General features: G+C 32.6%; 1 protein-coding gene across 1 annotated transcript; it reads left to right on the top strand.

The window, feature by feature from the left end:
* The first annotated feature begins 11,631 nt into the window (after positions 1 to 11,631).
* LOC144551312 (beta-glucosidase 7-like) lies at positions 11,632 to 16,550 on the top strand. Its single transcript, XM_078299233.1, has 11 exons — positions 11,632 to 12,005; positions 12,497 to 12,555; positions 12,735 to 12,810; positions 12,906 to 12,977; positions 13,195 to 13,282; positions 13,477 to 13,720; positions 14,516 to 14,631; positions 15,139 to 15,356; positions 15,613 to 15,644; positions 15,738 to 15,840; positions 16,128 to 16,550. Exons 1-11 carry the CDS (start codon positions 11,741 to 11,743, stop codon positions 16,397 to 16,399), a joined length of 1,545 nt encoding a protein of 514 aa, XP_078155359.1. The 5' UTR covers positions 11,632 to 11,740; the 3' UTR covers positions 16,400 to 16,550.
* The last annotated feature ends 2,906 nt before the right edge of the window (positions 16,551 to 19,456 follow it).

The raw sequence follows: 19,456 nt of genomic DNA, 5'->3' as shown, positions 1-19,456 counted from the left end.
AGATATATATATATAAAATTTAATTTCGAAGCACATTTTAACATGAATATTATATTAAGCGGTTTAAATCAACTATTTAAATTTAAAAAATAAAAATGTGAGCGTGAAGTAAACATAATCCTTACATGATGAATTGCAATAGCACAACTCTCTTTTTTGAGTTACCAAAATAAGAAGTTTCTATTGATAGAAGCATCAGTGTCCTTTGTTTTTAAGGGAGAGGGGGTTTACGATGGGCATCGGACCAAATTCTGTTCGATGGGTTGTTGGAACCGTCGGATCTGCTTTAGGATTCGTGTGTATGGATTTTAAAGCAGATGTGAAATTGCGGGCGCGAATCCTAAAGCAGATCTGACGGTTCCAACGGCCCATTGAACATGATTTGGTTCAATGCCCATCGGATACCCCCTTACCCTTGTTTTTCCAAAAGAAAAAAGGAGCCTGCCGTTCTAATTCGAAAGTGCCAAGGAACGGAGGGTTTGTGTATATATTAATTTGATCCGTTCAATTTTAACCGTGATTCAATTTAAAATAATAGAATCATACCTTTTTTCTTTCTATTCTCCGATCCTCACCATAGAAGAAAAGATAGGCTTATTTGAAAGGATTAAAATTTAGATTAATTACTACTTGTAACCGTAGATAAAAGAAGTTACAGCTTTTATATTTTTTTACGGGAGAGAGTCATTAATAGGAATCGAAAATGGGAAAAACATCACAAAGATGCCACGAAAAGATCCAATATAAAGGTTATTAACGACTAATGAAGGAAATGTAATTTTAGTTTGATCCTCAAAATTTAGAATATCACAAATGAAGGTCTTAATATATAGGAAGCTGATAATTGTACCTCAAATAAAGTACCCGTTCGCGTCCCCAACCTTCTAGAATGTCGGCGACAAAAAAAAATTAGGTTTTACTTCATACAGCGCAATAACAGTACCAATATTTCTTTATTGTATATAATTTCGCTGCCTAAAGAGAAAAATGCCCTGTTAAAAAAAAAAACAAAAGCACAGCCAAATGCAGTGAAACAATCGTATAATTTAAACATATAAATGAAAGCGTTTAATCAACTGCATTCAAGTGTTCAACTTTCATTGTAAATGAGTTAAATTTTCATTTTTTAAAACAAAAACGAATTCCCAAATTCATCCCCGAGCAAAAATTTACAGCTCTAAATTTGAACCAATCCCCAAGAGCGTCCCCGAGCACGAAATTTACAACTCTAAATTTGTACTAATCCCCGAGGGCGTCCCCCAGCACATTTTTTTTTTCATTTGTGCAGAATGTGTCAGGAACAGTACTTGTGAACAAGTAAAGCATGTAAACCAATATGTACTGGCAAGCAAACAACATAAGCAAAGCATTGAAAATTCTCTGATTAATATCAATACATGTGAATTGTTTCAGGTTCTAAGATATGCCTAATACCAAGATCAATACTTGTGAACAAGTATCAATAAGAACTCTGCAATTTTGTACAGAAATTTGCATCAAGAAAAATATTATCGGATTTTGACAATTACATCTCATATATATATATATATATATATATATATATATATATATTTCTAGAAATATGAACAAAAAAGAAAGAAAATTGGAATACAAAGGAAAAATGAAATAATGTACCTCCAAATAATGAATTCAATATAAGAAATGTCGAAGGCACAAAGAGGATGGAGTCAGTTTTGTAAGCCAAAAAGAAATGCATACTTGTATACGAATGTGTCAGGAACAGTACCTGTGAACAAGTAAAGTATGTAAATCAATATGTACCGGCAAGCAAACAACATAAACAAAGCATTGAAAATTTGTGCATATAAACATGTGTTTATAAACACATTTTAAAGCATATAAACTTGTGTTTACAAACACATTTTAAAGCTTATTCTTCAAACACATTTTAAAGCATATAAACCTGTGTTTACAAACATTGAAAAATCTTCATTTAATATATTAATTTGTTCAAAATGAAGACTATTTTTTTAGTTATTAAATATCAAAAGCTGTTAATTTGCATAATTAAAATTAACATGTGCATATAAACATGTGTTTACAAACACATTTTAAAGCATATAAACCTGTGTTTACAAACATTGAAAAATCTTCATTTAATAGATTAATTGTTCAAAATGAAGACTATTTTTTTAGTTATTAAATATCAAAAGCTGTTAATTTGCATAATTAAAATTAGAACAAATTTCCCACCGCGTCCCCGAGCTAACTGGGTTTAAATGGTACTTTAAAGTACTTATAACTAGTTTAACTAGTTAAAGTACTTAATTAGTTAGAAAATGATTAGAGGACCGTTAACAATCTGGGGGACTAATTCGGGGATTGGTGATTACAACTTTTCCTAACAAACTGTCCACGAAATAAAAACACAGTACAAAAACATGCAAAGCTAACGTTTAAAACAATCAAATTAAAACTGCAATGCGTTAAAACAACAATTCGTTAATTAATAGCAAATTAATAAATTACCGTTATTAGCGGACGGTTAAACCCAGTTAAACCAGTTCAGGGACGGGCTCGGATTTGGTAGCTCGGGGTACATAAACATTTCTCTAATATATATTGTAAATTTTTAGTTTTTATGAATTTAAGTTTCAACAATTTTGCTGATCCATAGCTAAATCTCTAGGTTCGTTCTGAAAGTCTTAAGCTTGCTAAACACTCTCCTTTATAAAGCTTAATACCACATTTTTAGTCCCTATTTTGCACATATGTTTAAATCTTATTTAAGTTCTTAAGTCATATATAAATGTACATAACTCGAGCATATGTTTAAATCTGCATTCTTTGCATTAACGTACTTTTTGAGTTAATTTATGAAACGTATAATCAGAATTGGGCCAATTCGGTCCACGTCTATAACGTATGGGACCTTTTCATATTAGTATGTAAGGCGTAGCGCACTAGATCCGTATCCTCCTAGGTATATGACTAAATCTGACTGAAACGGACAGCCTAAATTTATTCTCAGTCGGTGATTACTCGGAACGACGTAGGGGGGCAGTATTATTTGTGCTTTAAGATTCGTGCCAATTAAAAAATCTGAATTGAAAGTAAATCTAGACCGTCCGTTTCGGTCAAGTTCAGTCAGGTACCTGAAAGGATGTGAATTCGTAGCGCACTAGCGTTGGGATCCGAATTCCAAGCAGACGAGGAAAACCAGACTAAACAACCAAAGAATCAAATCCCTAGCGATTAGTCTAATGCAGGATGCCAACTTGTCATGTTTGGTTGTGCAGTAAGGGGTGAATTAAACTTCTTACTTTACACTTAATCCATCAAACAAATAGCAAAATTGTTGGAGTAAGTGGAAGTAAGATTTGAATTAATCCGGTTTATCTTATTCAATCTAGAGATGTGATTTAGCTTACTCCATCAAACATGATTAACTTATTTTACCTTAACTTGAAGTAAGCAATTTACTCCGGATTAAAGTTACTCCACAACCAAACATAACCAAAATGCATAAAGTACATTGTTTTGATCTCCTCCAGTCCAGTCCCGCCGAGGCACCGCCTACAGATCCCAGCTTATTTATGGATCATTATAAAGACTTCAGCTTGGGTCCGATGGTCATTGGACCCAAAGCGGTTCCAATGGGTTCGCTCATCGTCGGATCTGTTTTAGGATTCGTGCGCATGAATTTAAAAGCATACGCAAAAGTGCGGGCACGGATCCTAAAACAGATCTGATGGTGAGCAAACCCATTGGAACAACTTTGAGCCCAATGATCATCGGACCCAAGCTGTTCTCCATTATAAAAACAAGTTGAAATTCCTAACATCAAAATATCCATAATTATATTTCTTCCAATATTATGTGACTGAATTTCACATGTAATTGTGAAAGGCTTTAAATAGTGTCGACACAATCAAGAAATATAAATATCAGGGGAGAATGTTTGATATATTCATTGAAAGTTTGAAACAATCTAAATTGTCTCTTTTCTCGTCAAAATATTTAATATTAAATTTTTAATTTTTAAATTTGAAGAATTATTGATATATTCATTAAAACATTTTAAATTATATATTCTATTAAAATACTCAAATTTCTTATTTCTCCATTTTAATTAAAATATTTTTTTTAATTTGCTCATCTGTTTATTAAATCTGAATTTTTTACATTTAATTAATTATTTAGTTATATTTTAATGGTTCAAATACATGTTTTGCCATATATATATATATATATATATAGAGAGAGGTAGGCTAATAAACAATCGATTGTTCCAAGCCTCCCGTGCAACCAAGTCATTTTCCGATTTTTAAAGTCCAAATGATCGATCCAAACCGTTAGATATGATCTCCATATTAAAATGTGCTAGGAGACCAAATTTTACATTTTTTGGAATTTTTTTACTATTTATTAAGCCACTTTGAAAATCGCTGATCCAACGGTAGCTTCTGATTTTACTGTTTGGTTAAGCCACCGTTGGATCAGCGATTTTCAAAGTGGCTTAATAAATAGTAAAAAAATTCCAAAAAATATAAAATTTGGTCTCCTAGCACATTTTAATATGGAGATCACATCTAACGGTTTGGATCGATCATTTGGACTTTAAAAATCGGAAAACAACTTGGTTGCACGGGAGGCTAGGAACAATCGATTGTTTATTAGCCTACCTCTATATATATATATATAGAGAGAGAGAGAGAGTTAGGCTGGGGTGCTATGGATAGCATAGTGGCCTCTATGCTACGGCTCAATATTCGAGTTTTCAAAATCCAAACGGTCGATCCGAACCGTTCATCTTATTCTCCATATTAATATCTGCTTGGAGACCAAATTTTATAATTTTCTGAATTTTTTTACTATTTATTAAGCCACTTTGAAAATCGCTAATCCAACGGTTTTACTGTTTTGTGCAGCCACCGTTGGATCAACAATTTTGTAAAATACTTAATAAATAGTAAAAAAATTCAGAAAAATGTAAAATTTGGTCTCCAAGTAGATATTAATATGGAGAATAAGATGAATGGTTCGGATCGACCGTTTGGATTTTGAAAACTCGAATATTGAGCCGTAGCACGGGAGGCCACTATGCTATCCATAGCAACCCAGCCTAACTCTATATATATATATATATATATATATATATATATATATATATATATATATATTTAATAAAAGTGGTCAATCACAAGGTTATGTGACAATGGTACCAAGTCGGTACCATCTCACATAAGTTTCTACATCCATTATTACAAACAACCAAATAAGCAACAATAGCTAAAGAAAGAAATCCAACAACAACACTCGGTACTAAAACAAGTCTAACAATCACATAAAACAAAATATGCATTAAGTATCTATAGTGCTCCAGGGGTAGCTATATGCCCCCTCCCCCCTTCCTAGATTTTGAGTTTTAGTGGTGTTCGGGATGTTTCAATTGACTTTGCCCCTCCCTAAAATTTTTTTTGCCCCCCCTCTAGATGTTTGAATTATAATTCGGGCTAAATTTAGAGTTAAAATTAAAATATATTTTTTAAATTATGATTGATAATTAGAATTATAGATCAGAGAATCAGAAATTACAAGTCATAGTATTGAAAAGTACAAGTTAAAGTAATATTTTTTTTATCGAATACCTAATTAGTTAATAGATCTAAATCCAATTAGCTATTTAAATCTAGTTCGATATTTTTTTTGCCCCCCTTAACGAAAATCCTGAGTCCACCCCTGATCATCTGACTCTATGCCATATAATGTTGTCATATCTAAATCCCCCTCTAAGGCACCTAAAACTAGTACAAAACAATTATTCATGTAAGTCCACAAAACTTATATATAAAAAAAAAAATTAAACCATAGGACATTGTACAACACTTAAAAGCTCTTACGATCCATAGGATCCTTCTTCCAAACCAAACTTCGTACAAATCTGGAGGTTCTCCCTCCTCTGAAATCTCCTCCTTGGAAGAGCTCGGACCTTGATCCACAGTGATCATAATATCCCTTAAATCAAAAGGAAAAATAAAAGAAAGGTTTAACAAAGAAGAATCATTATTACATATGCACCAAAAATTTGTAACTGCTACAATTATAGCTGCTAATTGTTGTATGAGGAGGGTTCAAATGCCTCCATGTTTTTGTACCTTCATTATGCCTCCATCTCTCTCTATCATTTTCAAAGTTCAAACAGTTCATCCGAACCGCTCAACCTAACCTCCATACTAAAATATGTTTGGAGACCAAATTTTATATTTTTTGAAATTTTTTTACTATTTTTTTAGATAGGTACAAAATCAGTAAATCTGAACCATCTAAAAACAGTATTTTTGTACCTATCTAAAAAAATAGTAAAAAAATTTCAAAAAATATAAAATTTGGTCTCCAAACATATTTTAGTATGGAGGTTAGGTTGAGTGGTTCGGATCGACTGTTTGAACTTTGAAAATGATGGAGAGAGATGAAGACACAAAAACATGGAGGCATTTGAACCCTCCTCTTGTTGTATAAGCCTAATATTACCATTATTAAAAATTGTTGAGCTTCAAGAAGCTTTGATACCAATTTGTTGAGAGCACTCAAAGCTCTAATAAAGAGGTAAGCAAATAAATAGAGAATCACACAAGAAGTCAAGACAATAAGCAAGCAAGCATAAAAAATGAGAAATAACACAAGATTTTACGTGGAAATCTTTTTGAAAAAAAATCACAGGAGCACACAGCACAAATCTACTAAAATCAAAGAGTCTCACAAGTACAAAAAGATTAAAAATTCTCAATAGTACTCTCTCACATACTCTTTTACAAATTTTAAGAAGAAGAGGTAAATCCTAGACAAAGTTAAGTGAAAAGGCAAAAGAGACAATACAGAAGCAGCCCAAACAAAGTAACGAAATGGCTCTCTCTGGAAGTTACGGCTGCACCCTTTAATTAAACTCATACTAACCATTGCCATCGGTTGACTACTTGTTTGACCGATATAAGAATTAAGAAATAGCACAAGTAGCGCAGCTGCTTCAATTTAATATATATGCAAACAGGATCGATTTTGATTAATTACCGATAGCAAAAGGCAGAGCGCCTTTTAATTGAAGCATAACAGCATTGCATGATGCTTCTACCGATAGCAAAAGATCAGATTGCCATCTGCCCCAAAATCCTGCCAATAGGAAATGAACCAAGCAGCATTGGTTAGACTCAAAACCGATGGCAAAGACAAAAAGGACTGGACCCATTAATTGTCTTCAAACCAACAAAATAAGATAATTTCTCTCAAACCAAATGACTCAATGTATTGCTCCTTTAATCATTTCCACCAGTTTTCTATCTTTCAAAGGCATATAGGCATCTAAAACTCATAGTACCTGTTCGGCAGAGTGGATTTAGCTTCCTTAGTCTTTCTTAAGGCCTTAAGCCAGCCGAACAACTGATCCTTACACAAACTTAAGAGCATCTGTAAGAAGTGTTCTACATGCCAAATAATATGGGCTGAATTAATATATTAAGTCTTATTGGGCTAGGCCCAAATTCTTGATCTAATCTGATCTGATCTGATCTCAGATCAGATCACGTTTTCTAAAAGGTGCAACCAAATGGTGTGACTGAATGGATGCATAAGCATTATAAATATATATGCAGCAGTTCGGTTTCAGAGGTTCCAAAAAAAATTCCATTTCGCACATATCAAAAAACGTAAGAGAAAGAAAGAGAAAAGACGAGGCTTTCAGATTGGTACTAGTATACCAGTTGATTGTTAATTTTGAACCTGTTCGTGTGAATACTGATAGAGGCGTGACTGCTGGGCTGTTACATGAATCTGACACGGAACGAAAGGAGAAGAAGGAAAGAAGAAGAAGGCTACTGCTAGACTAGACTTGAAGTTTCCGCTGTGCGTCTAGTGGTAAAATCTGTTTTAATTCTAGAATTAGTTTACTTGGATTCTGGTTTTTCGGGTAGTGAACAAATCTTGAACTGTTTCGAATTGTTACACTATAACCTACTCGAAATCCCAATAACATCTCCTTAGACCCAAATCTTAAGCTCAACTTTTTGCTTTCTTAGGGCCCGTTCGGCAACCCAGTAGGAAATAGGAATGGGTGTGGGAATCAAAAATTTTGAACTAAATTTTACTGTTCACCGTGGGAATAAAAACTTAGCTCTGAGCAAATTTTTATTTCCCACGGTGAATAGTATGTGGCCGAACGGGCCCGGCCCTCCTTAGAGGCCAAATTTACATGTGTATGGACAAAATTGCCCTCAAAAGCTGAGATTCTTAAGGAGGCGTCTCATTTCTTTTCAATATTCTATTCTCTTCTTCTCTCTTGAGAGAATGGTTCCCTAGGCGTGAGATAGATGATAGCTTACCATTTCCGACGAAGATTGACGACGATCTAGTCACCGGAATTTCAATCCGACGGCTCCAAGACGTTCGCACCGAGAAGCTCTCTTCATTGACACCTCAAACTCCATGAACTCTCTTGTTGAGCTGTCAAGGTATTATTCTCTGAATTTTTTTTTCTCCCCTTTCTATGGTGCATTTTACTATTTTTGTTCAATCTTTTGAGAAGGGTCTTGCTCTCCAAGCTACCGAGAGATTTGATTTTGAACATTTTATCTTATTTCAATATAAATTTCTCTCAAATAACTCCTCTAAGTTGGAGGGTTTTAGTGCTGTTTGCCTGGGCTTGTTCCCAGGGAAACATCGTGCGTATGATTGATTGAATTTGATTGTTGGGTAATAATTCGTACTTGGATGTTATTGAGGTTTATTTTCATAAAAAAGCATACAAAACAAGGTTTATTATTATTAGCTAATATTCTGCATTATAGTTTTGTAGAAGTAAATTTCTTTACTCTGTGTTCATTTTCAGTAGCTATGTTCCTTTTCAATAACTTTTGTAGAGAGATAAAATAGATAAAATTGGATGAGTATAGAAAGGATGCTAGTTAGAGACTATAGCTGCACATGATCGGAGCAAAATTATTTTGGCTCTATGTTCATTTTCACTTCATTCTTGTATGAATAACCAATTTTTTATGCATTGAAATTTTCCTGTATGCAGGTTATGATGTAGAGGATTCCAATCCCCTTCCAGTAAATCCAAGCCATTCTTCTCTTCGTCCTTCAGTGAGAGACAATTATAAACCAAAAGATACGAAGGAAAATAAGAATTATACAGCAAAGGTTGTGTGTTGTTTAGAGAAGTTCTCTTTATACTTTAATATTTTATTTGTGTGTTATGCAATTATACTTGTTTTATTGGCATGAGTTGTGTGTTGTTTAGAGAAGTTCTCTTTGATATCTAGTGGAAGCACTATTTATTATCATTATGCCATTTGTTGTAATTTTTAATTGTATGAAATTTTTTATTATCATATTTATTTGTATAATTTATTAATTATCATCATGTTTGTATTAATTTTAGAGGTGAGTTTTATTTACATTGTTCTTGAGCTTGTTCTTCATCTTGTTGGTAAAATTAAGTCGAATTAGTGTGGCGCAGATGAATGATTGTAATATAGTTGACTGTAATTAGTTGAGCATGTTTGACAAAGGGTAGTTCGGTCTTTAACATCTCATGTCATAAAACAATACATATTTTATTATATTTAAGCTTTCATTTTTAATCTTGTCTCTACCGAACACTCTCTCCTTAGTAAAGCTTAAATCCTTAAGCTGCACTCCCTTAATCTTGCTTGCCGAACACTCTCATAAGTCTTGAACTTGATTACAATCAAAAGTGAAATCATTAAATTGAGCAATCCAATGCCAAATGGGTATGATATAAGGACAAGAAATAAATAATTAATGGATTCGTCACTACCACAAAAAAAAAAATACAATTCTGGGAACCTTGCCTTGCTCTTATAATTTAGTTATCTTTTGTTAAAATTCTATTTTTCTTGACTAACCAAACAATTTTTTTTGATTTCAACAGTAATTTGAATTTCCAAAGAGTATCATACTCATATACCTCCAAAATCTAACCATTTATTATATAAGGATCTTAAATGGACTCGTCTCTTTGACTTGTAGCACTCCGTCATTTTCTTTGTGATTATGCCTAGGACCAGCCGTGCAATATTTGTCCCTCTCTATGTTATTATTTTACTGTTAATTAATCCAAAAATACTTTGTTAGATGCAAGATTAATCAGTACTAAAAATAATAACAAGAACAACTGTTACATAGTTGATGGTAGAGTTAATAAAAAAAGAGATAGCAGTCCAAGAGAAATGGACGACTCCATTTAAAAAATAGAGCAAAACATGTATTTCAAATATTAAATAGAACTAAACAATTAATTTAATTTTGAAAAATATATGGAACTAAACATATGGAAAAATAAGAAAAATATTTCAATTGTAAACGAAGAAATAAAAAAATTGAATATTTTGAAAGAAAATAGATGATTTAGAATGTTTAATAATATACTAACATTTTTTACTTCTTTTTTAATTAAAAAACTCCCTCAGGTACCCCTGCGATAAGTTAGGTGAATTTTTTTTTCACGACCTCTAAAACATCGCTCTTATATGTTCAGTTTTAGATACGTTATAAAATATGAATAACTGTTTTTAAATGTCCTTGTGATATGCTTAAATAAAAAAATAAAAGAAGAATCGTCAAATATTTAAACTCATAAATAATTTTAATTTGAGTTTGATAATCATTTTTTGATCTAGTGACAAAGATATTTAAAATCTGAAAGAAACAATTTTTTATAGATATTAAATTAAATAGTTAGGTAACTTAATCTCTAACTTTTACTTAAAAATCATTCTAATTTGAATTTTTTATTTTTTATTTATTTTTAAATTAGTCTAGTTTCGAGCCAGACCTGATTTGGCCCACTGAAATCGAGCGGCTACTTACATATCCATTATTCAATGTCTCTCACAAAATGGCCCGCTGAACGAATATTTTTATAAACAATAACTAAAAAAAAATGAATTTTATGAAACTAACGTGATTATTTAATATATTTTTTTACAAAAATTATAAGAACTGAAATGTTATTTAAATCTGAATTTTTTTTTTCTCGAGATCAAAATGATAATTCAGTCTGAGGTGGTTTCACATTCAGAAAAAATGTAGTCTTTGGTGTAACATCCATGAACCAATATGCCATTTTGATCTAATGTTTTTTTTTTTGTTTCCATAAAATTGTTTAGAAAGGTTTGCTTATAAATTGTTTAGAAATGTCAGAAAAAACATATTTGCTTAGAAAGGAGAAAGAAGAGAAGAGAGAAGAGGTGGTTTCGAGTTTAAAAAAAAATAGTGGGACGGAAATGACATTTCGGTCTAGAGGGGTTTTTAAATTTTTTGTGACCGTTAGTATGATAATCTGTAAAACTACTTTGGGCTGCATTGTCATTTCAGTTTCAAAAAAAAAAAATTCGGACTGAAATGACATTTTAATTTTTATAAATTTTGTAAAAAAAAAATAATCATATTGGTTTCATAAATTTATTTTTTTTAATTATGGTTTATAAAAAAAAAATCTGAACGTGATATTTTCGAAAGAAAAAATAATTAAATAAATATAAATTTTGAATTTCCAACAGACGTGAGTTTCCACAAAGCGAACGTATCCGAAATCCCGAGGATCCGAATCCAAACCTGAAATTTCAATACCCGAATACCCGATCCGCCTACTTGCCTCACTTAACTCCTCTCTGATACTGACAGTCTCCACCACCTTCGAGCACCTTGTAAGCACAAACCCCCTTTTAAGGCTTTAACTATTAACTATAAGAATTAAGAAATGAAGCGCAACTTCTCACCTCTTCTCGTCTTCATCTCTTCTCTGCTCCTGACCACTCATCTCTTGTTTGCAACCAATGGCGAAACCCCTCGAAAACCAGAATCAACTTCGATTACTCCTCCAACGCACACTGAAATGCTCAGCCGAGCTGCCTTTCCTAAAGGGTTTGTATTCGGTGCGGCGACATCGGCTTTTCAGGTGGAAGGAATGGCTCTGCAAGAAGGAAGAGGTCCCTCTGTCTGGGATGAGTTCGTTCATACTCCAGGTAAAATAATGCATTCCTTCTTTTTGTTGTGAGATAAAGGTAAATTTAAAAAAAAAAAAAAAATTAACCAACGTGTTCTGGAGACTGGACTGTCTCAAATCCTCTATAAATTGCTGTAATCTTATCAATGATTGCTCAATTTGGTCCCAATTGAGAGCAATTTCTATACTATAGGCTATAGCTCACTGGGACTGTATTGCTCCAGTTCTCCCATAAGAAGAATATTTTAAAATGAAATTCATAGCATTCATCTATAAGTAGGACATAAACTAAGGCAAACAATCAAATATCTAACCTACCCTTAGGTATGTATTATTTATTTTTTTAAGGTGAGATGAATAAACCTATAATTCCTAGGAGAGATTCGAACTTGATATTCTGATTTCCAGTGCAATGCTGTGTCAGCAGACACTGGGCAATTGCCCTTGTATGACTTTGTGAGATGGTCTGTTTGATAAGTTTCTGACTTTTTTTTTTCATATACTGAGCAGGAGCTATTGCAGATAATAGTACTGCTGATGTGGCAACAGATGAGTATCATCACTACAAGGTATCCTTTAATGAGCTGACAACCTTTGAGCGTTTCATAAGGGCCCAGATGATTAAGATATTCAAATTCACCTCGTGCTTTTGTTCTTTTCCAATCAGCCTTCCGTCAGTAAGGTATACGGTGCTATAAAGCTAATGATTTAACGTTACTAACTTATGGCTTTTCTCTATCATTCTCAGGAAGATATAGACATCTTGAAGAAAATGAATTTTGATGCATACAGGTTTTCAATCTCATGGTCCAGGATATTTCCTGGTACAGTTTCTTTTCTTCATCTTTTATTTTTAAAGATCAAAATTTACTCTCCACTTTAAATTCAAACAGGTTAACTAAATATCTGATATTTCTAGATGGGGAAGGAAGAGTTAACCCTGAAGGAGTAAACTACTACAACAATTTGATTGACTACATGCTTAAACAAGGTGTCATTCTATCTTTACCTAAGCCAAAAGCCAGTCTAGTGTCCTAATTAGTAAAGTCCTAGGATCGTGATTACAACATTTTGAATTCAAGTTCCCTTTGATATCAAATTATGGTGTCTGAATTTGATACTTCTCCAATTTAGGATCATATAACTTTGTTATCGTGTTTCGAAAATATTCCACAAACTATCTTATTTGTTTTCTTAAAATTGAATAGGGATTACACCATATGTCAATCTTCTTCATTATGATTCCCCGCTTGCACTGGAAAAGAAGTACCAAGGCTGGTTAAACCCAAAGATTGTGTAAGTTTTTGGGCCCAAAACCTGAACAAAGTAATTATTATATAAAAAGGAAAATTAAAATGAATACAATGGCTACGCTTGATGTTGGAGTTTTCACCAGTACACCTACCAATTCTATATTTGTCTCGCATGCTGCTGAGATTTGAGGCTGCAATTCTTGGTTACAGTAACAGCATATAATTTCAACTTTCCAGGGATCTATTTGCAAACTATGCGGAGTTCTGTTTCAAGACATTTGGTGATAGAGTTAAGAATTGGTTCACAGTTAATGAACCAAGATTAATGGCAGTATTTGGATATGATCAGAAGATATATCCACCTTTACGGTGCACCGGGTGTGCAGCTGGTGGCAACTCTTCTACTGAGCCATATACTGTTACACACCATATTCTCCTTGCTCATGCAACAGCTGTGAAAAGATATCGTGACAACTATCAGGTAGTTATTTAATTTTTTCTTTTTTGACTTTTCAAAAATTCTTGAAATCATCCAAAATGCAATATATCTTCTCATCATATTCATAGAGTAAGTCCCTGTAGAAGGTTGCCTTTTTAGATACAAATTTCACTCCGTCAATGTAATTAAGTATGAAGAAGAAATAAATAGTTAGCCACAAAACATATTAATTACTTAAGAGGGGGGATCACTAGACAAATTTTTATTTTGACAAACTTGACAATCTTAAAAATAAAGCTTTAATTTGAAATTCGTTATGATAGGCAATTTATAGTATCCATAACATGTCTACAAAGAAACAATAAAATTTTGTGTATGTTTCACCATACATTTAGTTACTCTGTTTCAATGGGGCGGAATTAACAGTGCTTGATGCATCATCAAATAATACTTAAATTGCATGAAATTTGATTGTTAGGTTATCTAAACTTTCAATTACATACCTATAAATTCACTTTTCAATTTTCAATTTTATTTGAATTTTTATTAGAATCCATTGTCAAGATTGTCAAAATAACCATTGTCTAGTGATCTCTCCCCATTTACTTTATAGTTTATTTTCTTAATATGTTCCTCCAATAATATGAATGGCTTGCCTATTTAAGAAAGCTTATTGTCATTCATTATGTACTGCTGGAAATCTCAAGAAAAGTAGAAAACTACTGGTAGCTGTTGCTTTTGAATTTTCTACAAAAGCAAGGGTCCTTAATTTTTGCCAAAGAATAAAGACGGAGAGACTATTATACAGTTATCCAACAGCTTATTATTAATTTATAGCCTAGTCAAAAAGGAAAGATCGGTATTGTTCTCGACTTTGCCTGGTACGAGCCACTTACAAACTCAAGAGAGGATAGAGCAGCAGCACAGAGAGCCAGAGACTTCCAGATAGGATGGTAATAAACTAAGGAGTAACTTTCATTCTGAATAACCAGAAAATTGAGAACTTGTGCTTAAGTGGCACAAGTTCCAATATTTGGTACATATCATTTTGCCAAAACCCCCTGGTCTATCCAAATATTGCAAAAGAACTCTAATTCTCCATAACTGCGAAAAGCTCATTTGAAAAAAAAAATTCAAAAGTAGTTTCCACCATTAGTTAGTCTCAATCATATTGGTCATTAGAGGCTTTATGGGAAGTATGGATGGTGTATGCTTCTTTTCTTTTGCTAGTTTTAATTTTTAGTTGGTGGATGTCCCAACTAATCTTCCAAACAAGGTTATACCTATATGTAACATACAGCTCAGTAAAGTTAGCACCATGGACCAACTGGTAGATTGTAAATTGGCCATAAATAGAAATCCTTGTATATATATTACAAGATAAGTTTTGTCCTGTTCCATGAGTACCAAACTTCTACAATCAAGAATCCACACATGAAGTAATCAGCTTCTAATTGCAGGTATCTAGATCCTTTGATTAACGGGCAATACCCAGTAACAATGCAAAAGATAGTGAAAAACAGGTTACCAAAATTCACCCCAGACCAAATTGCATTGGTAAAAGGCTCTGCTGACTTCATTGGCATCAATCAGTACACAGCCTGCTATGTTAAAAACTCCCTTGTGAAAAACCTGGCAGCAATAAGCTACTCAACTGATTGGCATGTTCATTCTGTTAGTAAGTTGTGTTTGCTCTACTATTTTCTTGAATTCTTGAAGATTTGTGGGTTTGTAGATGATAAATCAGCTGCGAACAAATTCTATTTCTTTTAAGCTGGTTTGGTTACTTTTTTCTATGGTTATGATGGAGCTAATTGTTAATTATCTGCAAAGACAAGGAGTAGTGCTCATCTATGTTCTCATTCGTGGTATAAAACTTGGAACCTATAAAAAAATTACTTTTTAGTTATTTACTTGTTCATTTCACTATGCAGCTGAGCGCAATGGTGTGCTTATAGGACCTCGGGTAATTTCTCACTTTGTATTTACTCTCTCTCTCTCTCTCTCCTCTTTTTTAATTGACCATGTACAAAATTAACAAAACATTATAACTTTGTAGGCAAACTCAAATTGGCTTTTAATGGTGCCCACTGGGATCTACCATTGTGTGAAGTACATAAAGGAAAAATATGGAAACCCGGCTGTCATTATAACTGAAAATGGTAAGGAGTATGTAGCTATGTTTTTTCACCAAAAAATATCTGATTGTGTGTAACAAGTATACTCCATAGAACGGGAAACATCTTAAGCACCCACCTAATTTCATCAAAATATCTTACATTGCTTGAATATGCCCACTTATTAGCAACTACCAGGACATGAAGAATACCTTGCCATTTATTGACACAGAGGGACAATTTTAATGTTTTTGTAGGGGCATCTTAAGGGTTACCTATCTTTTGAACTTTGGATAGGGAACTTTCAATATTTATAAGCATCTTATGTGTAGGAATGGATCAACCGGGCAGTATAACCCTTCCAGGCGCCTTGCATGACACAAAAAGGGTTGATTTCTACAGAAGTTATATATCAGAGGTGAAGAAAGGAATTGATGAGGGCACAAATGTAATTGGATATTTCGCATGGTCTCTGTTGGATAATTTTGAGTGGAGGTTGGGTTACACATCCCGTTTTGGTCTGGTCTATGTCGATTTTCAAAACCTAAAACGATACCCCAAGCTGTCTGCCTACTGGTTCAGAGACATGCTTAAGATGAAATAGAATGCGTATCTATCTTGTATGATCAGTGTGGATTGTTTAGTTACAATGAACTAGCTGGTAGTGCAGGAGACGATTTTTTAAGATTATTTTTTTCTTTTTACTTCTGTGAACCTAAAAAAAAGTTTATTACAAAGTCAGATGATTGCTTCAATATATTTCTTTTCGAATGCTTTGGTAAGCGTAGGATCTTAAAAATCTAAAAAATGAAAAACAAATTTCTGAATTACCAAAATAACTATTTTTTTCTTCTTCTCTCTGTTCTTTCTAACTTTCAACTTCAGTTAATTTGATCCCTGCAGGAACTTTTTTTATAATCTGGTAATAGTTTAAGTGCTTTTATATTTGACTGCTGGTTACGTTGATATACATTAAAAACCTATCGGATTAAACCTAAAACAAAACATTCAAAATGTTCAAAATGATTTACTTTATCATAATACGTTTACATACAAAATTTATAAATTTTCAAATTAATTGATTATAAAATCAAGTAGTCTAAAACGAAGAAAAATTAACACATTAAATTTAACTTAATTTTAGGAGTCATTTTATATACAAGGAGAGATCCAATTACACCATTTTATGGTGACACATTATGATACCATTTTTTTATAAGTTATTTTTGCAATTTCAAAATTTACATAGTCTGACCTGAACCGTTTAACTTAATGTCCATATTAAAATGTACTTGGAGACCAAATTTTACATTTTTTGAAAATTTATTACTATTTATTTAGAATTTTTTAAAATTATTGTTTTTCAATGGTAAAAAATTATCTGAAAATAACAATTTTGTACACATCTTAATAAATAATATAAAAATTTCAAAAAAAATGTAAAATTTGGTCTTCAATCATATTTTAATATGGAGATCATGTTGAACGGTTCGGATCGTCTGTTTGAATTTTAAAATCGCAAAAATAATTTATAAAAATATGGTATCAAGATGTGTCACCATAAAATTGTGTAATTGAATCCCTCCTCTTTATATATATCTCTCAAAAACTTTGAAATTACATATTTATCTCTCTAAATTACATAATACAATATTTATCCTTATAAATTTTCAAAACTCACAAATTTACTCAATTAATCAATAACTGAAAATAATCACCTGAATTACTATGAATGAATAAGAATGAAAATAATCACCTGGTTACTATGAATGAAAATAATCCCTACTCCGCATATCAGATTACTGGACCTAATAGCAGCTTCAGCTTGTGCCTTTTCACGGGCTTTGTTTTCATGTCTTGCCAGCTCAGCAGCAGCTATGGCTGCCGTCTTAGCCCTTTCTATCCTGTTGCTGACCTGGCAGCTTCCTTCGCGTCCTTGTACTCCCCATCTAATCTGATCGGAACGAAGCAGTGCAAAAAATAAATAATTCGCTGCGATTTGGAGGGTCGAATCCTCTAATAAAATTATTTGCAAATGATAGGAATTTGATGAAAGGAATCTGCTGCCAAGGTTTTTAAAAAAAAAAAAAAAAAATCGATCGTGTCCTCTCATCTTTGTTGCTTTGTTCATCTTCATCATATAACACAGCTTTTGAGTACTGCGAAGATTGAATTTAACTCTGACGATTAATATGATAAATTTGATTTCATGAATCATACACAGATAAATTTCATCGTCTCAATTTTATCTGGCTCAATGCGATAGATTCAGACATGTAATGAATGATACGCAGATAAAATAGGGATGATAAAGTATAACTTAATTTGTCCCTCTATTTTACTTAAATGAGCTCTACAGCCTCTACTTGCCATCATAGATATGATGGATGAAATAAGAAGCTAAATTGAGAAATATTTTATATTTTTTCTAGATGAAAATCTCAAAAAAAAAAAAAAAAAAAAAAAAAAAAAAAAAAAAAATTAACCCTTGAATATAGGGGTGTCAATGGCACCCTTTTACCCGTTTATCCGACCCGTATCATATCCGAAAACACGGGTAAGGGTAAGATTTTTTTTCCGTTAACTAATCGGGTACGGGTAAGGGTAATGATTTTTTTTCGTTATCTTACCCGTTTTTATATGAGATAATTTAAAAAAAATAAAATTATATAATAGATATATATTTGTATGAAGATGATACATGATACAATAAAGTTTTTGTATTTTATTAAATTTTTATAATACAAATTAGTTGTACTCATTATAATTTTTTTCTTATTTTGAAAAATATTTTATCGAAAACACAAATCGAAATGTTAATAGCACTCTTTATTCATTTACCCGACCCGTACCGTATTCGATAATACGGGTAAGGGTAAAGATTTTTTTTCGTTATCATAACGGGTACGGATATGAAAATATCTCTACCCGACCCGTATCGTACCCATTGACACCCCTACTAGTTGAATATTATGAAAACTTGTCAATATATAGTTCTCGCATCGTACAAAAGAATCTACAAGTTAGTAATTTTTTAACAAGTAAGAGTAAGGGCAATATTCAGCAATACTTTTAAGTTCAATACATAAAAAATAAGAAAAAGGTCCTAAATACTCTCTTTTGAACGTGTCCGGTCTTTAACCCTTGTCAGGAATTGGACTTTGATTGATTACCATATCACCACAATCCAATATGAAATGGTATCAAACTTTGGTGTTGATTCGCTGTATATATTAAGAGTACTCTACTTCTAAGAATACTACAGTTCTAAGAATACATACAGCGAATCAACAGTAAGCTTGAGAATACTCTAGTTCTACTCTTAATACATACAGCGAATCATAATGTAAAGTTCACCTGGTGCACATGAACCGACAACAAAAAATACCTGCAAGAATACTTGTCCAACAATTGCGAAACTGAGACAAAAGAGTCAATGAGGGTCAAAGTGTATAACCTTGGTTTATGTTACCTTCAGCCTGGTTCATGACTGTTGAAGAAACCACATGCTAGAGACAAAATATGGAGTTAGTTTTACTTTTTACTAACATCCATTTGAACTTCTTCTAAAGTTTTACAAAAAAAATGTATCAGATCTCATCAAGAACCGTCAGCAATATTGCAATGACAAAATGCAACTTAATGGATGACAAGGAAAAAA

This window comes from Carex rostrata, chromosome 3 (genome assembly GCF_964058835.1).
Source record: "Carex rostrata chromosome 3, lpCarRost1.2, whole genome shotgun sequence".
In the NCBI taxonomy this organism is placed as follows: Eukaryota; Viridiplantae; Streptophyta; class Magnoliopsida; order Poales; family Cyperaceae; genus Carex; species Carex rostrata.
The sequence above is the reverse complement of the archived record's forward strand: the minus strand, read 5'-3'. Positions and strand labels throughout refer to the sequence as shown.

What these genes read in the sequence shown, in the direction of transcription:
- LOC144551312 (XM_078299233.1), top strand. Translation starts at nt 11,741, where the DNA reads ATGAAGCGCAACTTCTCACCTCTTCTCGTCTTCATCTCTTCTCTGCTC. An exon ending in ATGGTCCAGGATATTTCCTG is followed by an intron (nt 12,811 to 12,905) that starts GTACAGTTTCTT and finishes TGATATTTCTAG; the next exon opens with ATGGGGAAGGAAGAGTTAAC. An exon ending in AGAGACTTCCAGATAGGATG is followed by an intron (nt 14,632 to 15,138) that starts GTAATAAACTAA and finishes TTCTAATTGCAG; the next exon opens with GTATCTAGATCCTTTGATTA.